This window comes from Camellia sinensis, chromosome 8 (assembly GCF_055761805.1).
Source record: "Camellia sinensis isolate YWXY chromosome 8, ASM5576180v1, whole genome shotgun sequence".
NCBI lineage: Eukaryota > Viridiplantae > Streptophyta > Magnoliopsida > Ericales > Theaceae > Camellia > Camellia sinensis.
The window spans coordinates 172,224,563-172,235,337 of NC_138968.1; the positions used below are offsets into that span (position 1 = coordinate 172,224,563).

Sequence of the window (10,775 nt, forward strand, 5' to 3'; positions counted from 1 at the left end):
CTTCGTACCTTCTCCAACTCCTCCGCCGTAAACGTGGACTTGTTGTCCTTGGTATGCTAGTTGTCCGGCTACACTTGGCTAATTGGCTTAGTAGGTACGATCATCGTCGTCGGACGAGCCTACACTGCTTGACCAGCTCTCATCTTCTCCCTTCACTTTACTCGATACTGTTCCACCAACTCCACCACGTCGTCGTCTCCCAACAAGTCAAGCCTTGCGGCTGGCACTTCATCTCGAGCTATCCCTCTTACGTGTCTACGTATTGCCTCAGACGTTGGCACAAGGAAGTTCACAAAGTGTTGCAGAGGCGTGTCACACGAGACAAATGAGTTCACTTCAGGGATGTGTTGGTTTTTTACGATAAGGTAGGTAAAGCGAATAACTCCAAATGCCACGGTTTGGCTATATTCCAAGGGCCAAGATTAAATTTCGCCAGTTTGAAAATTTTCAAAAATTTATGTCCCCACCTCTTCAACATCCTATATTAGCCTACCCCTTCATTTCCTGCTAACGCATCACTTCCCTTATTATCGGATTGTGCCACGTGTACGACCACGATCCATTACTCTCTTCCCTTCCCCTGTCTATTCTACTTCACATCATCACATGCCACACCATGCCTCGAGCCTGCGCGTCGCCATTCCCCTTCTCACTCGGTCACCCTTTACGGTTGGCCCTCTTCGCAGTCGGTCTTCCCACCCGGTCACCCTTCGCAGTCAACCCACCTCTCAATCGACCCTTTCACTTGGCCACCCTTTGTGGTCAGCCCTCCATCTAGTTGGCCTTTATCGTCGGCCCACATCTCAGTCGACCATTTCACTCGGCCACCTTTCACGGTCGGCCCTCCTCGTAGTCGGTCTTCCTACTCGGTCACCCTTCACGGTCGGCCTTCCTTGCAGGCGGTCTTACCACTCGGTCACCTTTTTCGGTCGGCCCTCCTCGCAATTGGTCTTCTCACTCAGTCACCCTTCACGGTCGGCTCACATCGCAGTCGGTCTTCCCACCCGATCACCCTTCGTGGTCGGCCCACCTCTCAGTCGACCCTTTCACTCGGCCACCCTTCACGGTCGGCCCTTCTTCCCGTTGGTCTTCACCGTCGGCCCATCTCACAGTCATTTTTCTCTCCATCGACCCGTCGCAACCCCCGTCTTCTTTCTGATTCCCTTCGTTAGGCTGAAACTGCACTTGGGAATGGGGGACTACTGACATAGGTGGGCCCCTAGGGGCTTTTGGCCCACCACTTAGAGCCTAATGCATAACTCAAACACTACAGCCCAACATTGTTGGAACCTAACGTTGTACCAAGGACCAATGATACTTAGACACTTACTAACAGAAGAACCAACCACGTAGGTAGACAAAGATCCTGCAGAGTTATTGCACCACACATTAGCCATTAATGGGCTCCCCTGCAACATTTAATGCGATAACCCCTTCACGTCGAGGCAAAACGGCTTCACCATGAACAATGCAAGCTAAAACGTAGGCTTTCAGCCAACATGACAGGTCGGAGTGGACAAGGAAATGATGAACAAAGGATATAAGCAGGCTTCTAAGACAAAAAGAAGGTTAAGTTCTTTATCACCATCCTATCTCTACATTCCATCACTCTCTTCTCTAACTTGCTCGTCGGAGAGTTCGCTGGGGGACTCCCTTTCTCCGTTGAACTCTTGTGCAGGTTTCTCCGTGGGCCCAGCAATCGGATAATGGTTTGGGAGGCGTGGATCAACCCAACCCGTTCCATCAGGAGCAAGAAGCATCATCATATACAAATCTAAACCCATTTTTCTAATCATATACAAACTCAGTTCACATACAAATCCATACCTATTTTAGTTTTCTAGATTAAGTTTTTTAAAAACTGAGTTTTTTGATTTTCGTATTTTTTTGTTTTTAGTGAATATTTTTAAAATTTTAAACATTTTTTTTACTTTTTTAGATGTACCTTATTTAGATGTATCTAAAAATTAAAAAAAAAATGTGAAAAAATATTTTAAAAAATTAAGAAATACATAAAAATACAAAACATGTACTGAATTCTTGTATTTTTTTTGTATTTATGGTATTTAGTGAATTTTTAAAAGTTTTTTTTACAATTTTTTTACTTTTTAGGTGTATTTATGTTAGGTGTGTCTAAAAAGTAAAAAATTTGCATAAAATATTAAAAAAAATTCAGTAAAAACAAAAAAAACACGAAAAATAAGAAAGTAGAATTTTCTGAAAACTGGTTTTAGAAAAATGAAACCAAACATAGTGATTTTTTTTGATAATGTGTACATACATATATTTATACATATCTTTTTGAAAGGATATATTTATACATATCAAACCCATTCCATATATACATTTACGTATATACATATAATTTTTTTGATCATGTGTACATACATATACATATATCGAACGACTTCTTCATACTCGGCGTCCTTGATCTTGAACGTCAAGCACCTAAACATCTCTATTTGTATGTACATATATGCATGTATATATATATATATATATATATATATGTAATTGAATTTTAGGGTGAAGAGATATTAGATTCTTCTTCGTTGTCTCTATTTTCTCCCTAAACACTCCAATTTTCCCAAATTACAAGCATCCAAACCCTCATCTTCAACCCAATATAGAGAGAGAAACAGTAAAGAAAGAAGAATGATATATTTTGTAAATTTGAAGGTGAATGACGGATAATTTAGTCTTAAAAATTAACATACTCTTCTTCTAGACACGTGAGCCTCACATTCCGTTAATTTAGATGGAAAAGTTGACGGTGCGCTTTGGTCTAAAAACTACATAAAAGTTATGTGGTAATTTTCGAATATCGGGGGAGTAAATTGTACCTAACCCAAATCACAAGAGGTAAAGTGAAATTTGTCCTTAAATCAATTATAGTAAAGTTTATATTCAAATAAAATAATATACTTTTTGTGATTAGTTATACATTTTCATTTTGTATTCTTAGCATTAATATTCGAGATGGAGGAGGAGCCAACCCATTGCTTGGACCTTGATGCTAAAAAGTTTAGCCACTCATGTGGGTCATTGCTTTCAAGTTTGTGTAGATGTTGCCATATGGAGAATTTACAAATCAGTGGTTCTATTTAAAAATAATTATAAATTTATAAAAAAAGATTATAATTTTAATTATTAAAGTGTATAAAATTTATCATGAATTTGTAATTATTTTTTAAAACTCACATTGATTTGTTATTTGCCCTTCTTGTAACATGTGGTCTAGGGCAAATCCATGTGGTACACCAATTTGATACTCATTGATTAAGAGAGTAGGACTCAATACCTTTTGTTGGCATTTGGGTGATAATTTTGATACTCATCCAGTTTTGGGCGGACTTCTCTTGAAAGCCCATAAGTTTTTGGGCTGGACTTGCCTCTGCGGGAACAGAAGAATTTTTGGAAATGGAATATAGGACAAATTTGTAAAAGAAGTTGATCAAAATGGCAAGACAATGGAGAGACAACAAAATAAAATAAAAAAATGAAACCTTAAGAGTAGTTATTATGAAAGTAGCTAAGGCCCCGTTTGTTTGGGGTTATAGGAAGGGGATTGGGTTTGATAGTGAGGAGGGGATTGAGAATGGGGTGTTTGTTTTGAGAGATAGGGAGGGGACTAGTAATCTCTTGGGACTAGTAAGGAGGAGGAAGGGGGATTGGTAAGGAGAAGGTAGAGATGGTATTAGAAAAATAGTGAAGGGATTAGAAATTTTTTTATTTTTTTTATTTTTTATATATTGGGAATTTTTTTTAAAATATTAATGTTTAATTTATATATTTTTTATTTGTTTTATTATTTTATATAAAAATAATTTAACAATTCCTAACTATTAATCCCCTCACTATCAATCCCCTCCATTCTATCTCCCAAAACAAACGGGGCCAAAATTTACTTCATTTATTTATTTATTTATTTGTAGATTATAAAGCTATTTCTAAGTAGTGCTAGATTTTATAATTTAATTTTTAATTATTTATATAAAACTTGTGCATAGCACAAGTATTCTGCTAGTAGTACAGATATGCCAACTAGACAAATTCTCGAAAGATTCATATCAATGAATTAATATTTTTGTTGGAGAGGTTGACATTCAATTGAAATTGTTCATTCTTTTTTCTTTTCTTTTTCTTTTCTTTTTTTTAATTTCTTAACTAATGTTATTAATTCAACTAAATTGATACATTGCAAAAAATTAAAGGAGAAAATTAATAAAATTAAAACTAAAAAGAATCAAATTGACACAAGTAACAAATGATAAAAAAAAATGCAGGAATAGTTGGCCATTTATTTTTCATTTTTGTCACAAATAAATATCCAAACACAATCGAAGGGTTTATCACTAACTTATCAAACAGTTGTATGGTCAAGATGATTGGTTTGGTCAAATGCAACGGCGCGTGATTCTGACAAAATTGCCAATTTTTCAAAATTTTGCAAGAAAACTGACAACATGATAGCAAAATTCATAAACCACTGTCTGGTTCAATGAATTGCTAGTTTTTCTCTTGTGTCGCTCTTCCACACAATTTCCTTTCCTTTCCTTTTCTTTTTCTTTTTATTTAATTTATTGGCAAAACAGTAACATCTTATTAATAAAAAATACATATTACCGAAAGATTTAAATAGTTGCATTTGAACATGTTTCCGTGTAACTTCGACATCCTTTCTTTCTCCTCTATCGTTCGTATACTGAATTTCTTCTTTTCAACATCATCTTCTATGGCCTAAATTTACTAGATTAGAATTCTCTGTAATAATTTTTTTTATATAATAATTTTGTAATGGTGGTTAAAGTGGTGGATTAAACTCTTAATTTTACTTTTAAATAATTTAATTTTAATATTTTCTTAAAATAAAAAATATTTTCCACTTACAAAACAGTTCCAATTATTATTATTAGTTTTAATTTTTACTAAGTTGATACACACTATGGCCTTGTTTGGCAAGAGGATTAGAGACAGTGGCGGAACCAGAAAACTAAATCAAAAGAGCTACTTATTGATTACAACTTTAATTTTTTTTTTCCATAACCAACAATAAGAAGATAATAATAATAATTTTTGAATTAATATTAAGTACAAAAACTTAAATAAATTATTACAAAAGTATTTAACATAAAATTTTACAATTAATTTCGAGTAAAATCGAAAAGAAAGTATTACGTGTAACTAGTGTATCACGGACAATGTAAAAAATTCATATATTTAAGTCTTAATATAAATTGTATAATGATAAAATAAATCAAATTTTTACAAAATTTGAGTAAAAATTTCATATAATAGTGATATTACGTCATTATTGACATATGATATCACCAACCAATAGTAAAATAATCTTTGAATGGTGAACCCTACATGCAAATATAACTAATACTCTAATAGTTTTTACATATATATAGTAAGATTAATTATATTTGTATATCAATAATGATGGATATTACATTTATATTGAGATTTTTTCATAAAATTTTATACATAAAAATGTAATTTATTGTAGTCACTTCATTTTCAATAAAACAATCACTATAATTTTCATAAATTTAAAAATGCCCTTGACATTTTATTCTAAATATTATTTTTGTTTACAATTTTATTATATAAATATGATAAGAAATAAAAAATCCAGGGGGCTAGGCACGTGACCCCCCTAGTCACATGGTAGCTCCGCAACTGATTGGAGGATAAATAAATATCACATCAAAATCATAATCATTTTATTTTATTTTCTAACAATCATCAAATCAATTATAAAAAAAGTCAACTATCTTCTCAAACATAACTTTTTTTAACCAAATTAAAATAATCAAAAATCAAAAAACAAACTAAAATAATCAAGTTCTCAAATAGGGTCATATGTATCTCAATTTAAAAGAGTGTTTGCATATGCTGAGCCTATTTTGAGGCCGATCTTAGTAATTCAAATCATTCATTTTCTAAAATTCGTTGAGTAAAATAATTATGTAAAAAATTAAGATGATTAGATATTTATGTTTGAATTATACTCATATTATAAAAATAGATAGTTGTTTTAAAAATTATAATTATTATCCATTTTTTTGAAAATAATGTGATTCAAGTAGAAGAGAAGTGAGAAATGCAGAAGAAACCAATTGGCCCTTTTTTCTATTGCAATATTTTACCTTTTTTTAATATCTTATGGTCCAGAAAATAAGGTTCATACAAGTGAAGGGTGCAATTTGGGCAAACTTAATTTGAGCAATTCAAATTCAGTCAATTTTTTTTTTGGAATTTGATAAAATATTTTTAAATTTAATACACATTTTGATAAAAATTTAGAAATTCAAATTAAATTTGAATGGGTTTAGATAAAGACACTAGTAACCCGAAATCCAAATTATATATATATATATATATATTAAATATACATATAAATTATTAGCCATTGGTTGGTATTAAAGTAACAATAATGATACAGACCTCCACTATACCCCACCCCCACTACTCCACACACACGTGGGGGTTAGTGATTAGAGAGAGACAGAGACAGAGACAGAGACGGAGAAAAAAAAAAAAAATTTAGCCAATGACTGCCTGCTGAGTGTCCTGGAGATCTTCCCACTAGGGTCCCAAGCATTTTGGTTAAAGTAATTTAAATTCTATATCACCGTAGTGGCACATTGATTCTTCCATTCTTATCTCTTTTACATTATATAAATTATTTATTATGATATTATTAATGATTTTATTTAAAAATGTAATTAAAGTCTAATTTTAATAAATTAATTAATGTGGTTGCAAACACCCCCCCCCCCCCCACACACACAAGCAATTTGAACCTAACTAGAATTGGACTTAAGTACACAACTTTGAATTATAATTCCGAATTGAATAGATCTAGACAGCTCTCAGCACAACTCGAGTTGGACTTAAACAACCACTCAACATGTTCGAGTTATAATCCTAGTATAAAGTAGCATACGGAAGCAGTACCCATTTTGTATAAGCTAAAAATGAAGCATACAAAAGGAACACCCCCATTTCTCACATGGATGGGTACTAAAAAATGAAGCCAGCTAGGTAATGTCATTTATTTATCTAATTTCTAATTTCAAATTTACCTTCCATCTGCTTCAGTTTTTTTCACCCACTATACTTTTTTTCGCTCAACTGCTTTAGAGTCACAAATTTTATTACAGCAAGTACAACAGCCCTAAAACCACCAAAACAGACACCCCACCACCCACCCACCCACCCACCCACCCACCCACACACACACAATCACACCCCTGTGGGGCCCTGGGGGTCATTGCCAGTGGGGGTCTGAGGCATTAACCAAAGTATATATAATATCATCTTTGCCTGATGTTTGCAAGGACAAAGACAAACCCAAGAAAGAGGACAACACCAGCAACAGGCAACACAGACCAATTCAATCTATCAGGGAGGAAGGTTCCAGTCATCACCAAGAACCCAAAGGCAGCAGAAAACATGCCAGTGTGCTCACCAATGCTTGCAGCGGTTGGGTATGCGTTGTGCAACGACATCCCAATCATGGTGAAAGCGAAACCAATCAACATAGCAGCCCCAATAACATGAAACCTCATTGAAGAAGAAGACAATGGCGATGTTGATGTTGATGTTGATGGTGATGCTGATGTTGATGGAGCCTGGAAGTGGCAAATCACCATTAACAGTAATGCTTGGAAAGTGAGTCTAAGGAAAGTCCATCCCAGATCCAATGCTTGAGTTCTTGTCTCCATCCTCCCTATGTTGTCCTGCTGGCCTCTTGGCAGCAGCTCTTCACCATCTTCAATATCACTAGTCCCAGATTGCTGTCATGAAGGATATGATCATGTGTGTATTAGAAACCAAATCACCATGACAAATCACAAATAGAGGTTTTAATATAAAATCAATGTAACTGGTATGCAAGCCAACCTTGTCCAAATCACTAACTCATTTATGATTTCGATTTCAAAAATAGTTGAATCAAACTTAACCATGATATATTTGTTTATTATTCTTTAATGGTGTGTTTGGTTGGGGGATTTGGGGAGAGATTTGGAAAGAGAAAGGGAAAAGGTGTGTGAAACTATGTGAAATGTAAGTATATTTTATTCACATTTCACTTAACTTTTCCTTTTCCCTTTCCAAATCCCTCTTCAAATCCCCCAACCAAACACAGCATAAGTATTTCTGTTTGTAAAAACAAAATTTGTAGAGGAGGCTACCAAGATTCAAATATCAATTTTGTGTATGGAATTGCAGTATACTCAGAATTTTTATCATATGTGTTGTCCAAACACCAATTGAGACTCGAGAGGCTGTTTGGGAACAATTTAAAATGTCAATTTTTGTTTTAAAAAAAAATAAAAGTTATTAAGTTGTTTGTTATGAGTTAAAAAAGCTAACCCGACACAAAAAGTAATTCTCTTAATAACTTCTTAAACATAATTTTTTAACTTCTAAAAATATCAAAAAATTAAAAAAATCAACTCCCAAAACCATACATTTTAATTCTGGACAAATTTGGGAGAATAGTTTTATTGATAGAATTGACATAGGTTGAATCAACTTAGCAATGTTGTTTATTATTAATATGTTTTCTATTATAAAATATAGGAAAAATTAGAATAATAACTCCAAAATTTTTTAATTCAACAACAAATTGAACACTAAAATTTTAATTTCAACATTATTGACGTTGACCTTAACTTTCTATCCACTCCGTTTTCACCTTATATAACCAAGAAAACATCCTGCAACGCGTTACAACTTGAAGTAAATTCCAACTTGATTATTTTATTTTATTTTTGGAAACAAATTCCAACTTGGTTATTAGAATCATCCCGTACTAATCATCCATCACATCAAAGCCACACATATCAAGTTTCTCGTACACGACCACCCTTTTTGGGAGAATTTAGGATGGAATACAAATATTTTTAAAAAAAATAGACCCGAAAAATTTCAAAATATAAATCAAAATTTAAAATATAATTCAAATTTTTTTTTAAAAATCATAACTAAACAAATTTTTTCTTTTTAAAATTCAACTCAAAACTCATAACTAGAAGCACGACTCCACTCTCAAATAATGATTCTAAAAATAATTTTAAAAAATAAAATGAAAAATATTTTTTTGAATTTTTTTTAAAAATAGAGTTTTGAAAAGAATTTAATTTTAAGTTTAAGTTTAAAAAAAATTTAAATTGTGTATTTCATTATGAGTTTTAAAAATAATTTTATTATAAATTTTGAAAGAGTTTGGATTGAAATCACAATTTTACCAAACGCTGCATAAAATTCCTCTCCATCATTTTTCTTTCCCTTTTCCTCCAACACCACTATAGTTATAAAAATCATAAAAATCAAGGCTCACATTAGATCAAGACTCAATGATGATTCTTGAATCAAGCGACTCAAGCAAGACCCAACATAATTTTCAAAGAGTTAACCACCTGAACACTATGCAGAGTCCTCTTCAACAAAAACCCCACATATTGGTCGGTTTCCCAGGACCCATAACACTATGTAGCAGAAAATAAGCATAATAATCAAAACCCATTATATAAAACCTCAATAATTGAACTGTAGCAAATCGATTTCTATATTTCGATTTTCACCCAATTATATACTCTCAACGGTTCGATCATAATTTCAATTTTTGTGGAACTGATCCTTAATTTATTCTGAAATTGGATTAATCTGACTCAAGCATTCAAAAACTTATATCGAAAACGGGTATTGACCCATCTAAAATCGTGAGCTCTACCGTTTTGGCCCAATAAAAATTTATGATTTATTAAATATATACTTTAAATTGCGTGAACAAAATCGAATTCTGACTAAATATGACAATGAGTTAGTGGCAATAGGGAGCTGTGGAAGGTCTCTTACCAGATACTGGTTCTGCTCGGCGGCGGTGATTGGTGGTTGTTCTGCAGAAAGTTCGGCATTTAGCAAAAAAGGTGAGGCGGCTGAGGGAGTATCCAAAGATTGGCCATTTGGGTTTGGTGGGAATAGACCTAGAGAAGACGACGAGTCTCCTGATTCTGGTAAACATTCATCATGGATCTGTTGGATGGTTAGGTCATTAGCATGATTATCAGGTTTAGCAGCCAACGAGATCGGAAACATTGAACAGAATAAACATATACTAACAAGGATGCAAGACAAATCCATCGCTTCAATTTTTTGTATACCCAAATGAGAGCAGAGAGCAGAGAGCAGAGAGCAGCGAGCACAGAGAGACTTGTGGCTTGTTTTGTATGGAATAGAGGGAAGTTCTTCTTCTGCCTTTTTTTAATACCGTAAAATAATCTACCGACGGGGAAAAAAAAAACACAAAATAAATACAAATAAGGTATATTCGAGGAAGCCAACGGAATAGTTCGATTGGATTTTATTTTTCGTGTATTTATGGGAGTTTTTCTCTTCCAATTTGATTTTTTTTTTATATATATTTATTATATATTATTGTATTTAATTCTCATCAATATAATTATAATTTATTTAATTTAATTGTAACATCATATATAAATCAAAGAATAAATTGCACTTTACCCCATTTATATTAGTGCCCGTTTGGCGTATCACACTTAGAAATTGTTTGGAATGAACTATATAAGTGCATTTTTTGATTTTTTAGATAAAAAAAAGTAGAGAAAAAAATATCGTTGTTTGAAATAACTTTTTTACTTTTTACGAAAAAATGTGTATTAAAATATTGTGTAAAATAACAAAATTATTTTTTATGGCTGCGCAAGCTTTGTGTGCACTTGTTTTGTTGATTTTTT

The 10,775-nt window shown here is 33.0% G+C and overlaps 1 protein-coding gene across 2 annotated transcripts; it reads right to left on the bottom strand.

Moving 5' to 3' along the window:
• Positions 1-6,841: 6,841 nt before the first annotated feature.
• Positions 6,842-10,422, bottom strand: LOC114282734 (uncharacterized). 2 transcript variants are annotated; one of them, XM_028225477.2, is made up of 3 exons: positions 10,141-10,360; positions 9,877-10,053; positions 6,842-7,808 (listed from the first exon to the last, which is right to left on the bottom strand). In XM_028225477.2, the coding sequence occupies exons 1-3, from the start codon at positions 10,159-10,161 to the stop codon at positions 7,326-7,328; spliced, it is 681 nt and encodes a 226-aa protein (XP_028081278.2). In that variant the 5' UTR covers positions 10,162-10,360; the 3' UTR covers positions 6,842-7,325. The 2 variants fall into 2 exon arrangements, with proteins under 2 accessions (XP_028081278.2, XP_028081277.2); XM_028225476.2 differs by having other exon boundaries at positions 9,877-10,422.
• Between the last annotated feature and the right edge of the window lie 353 nt (positions 10,423-10,775).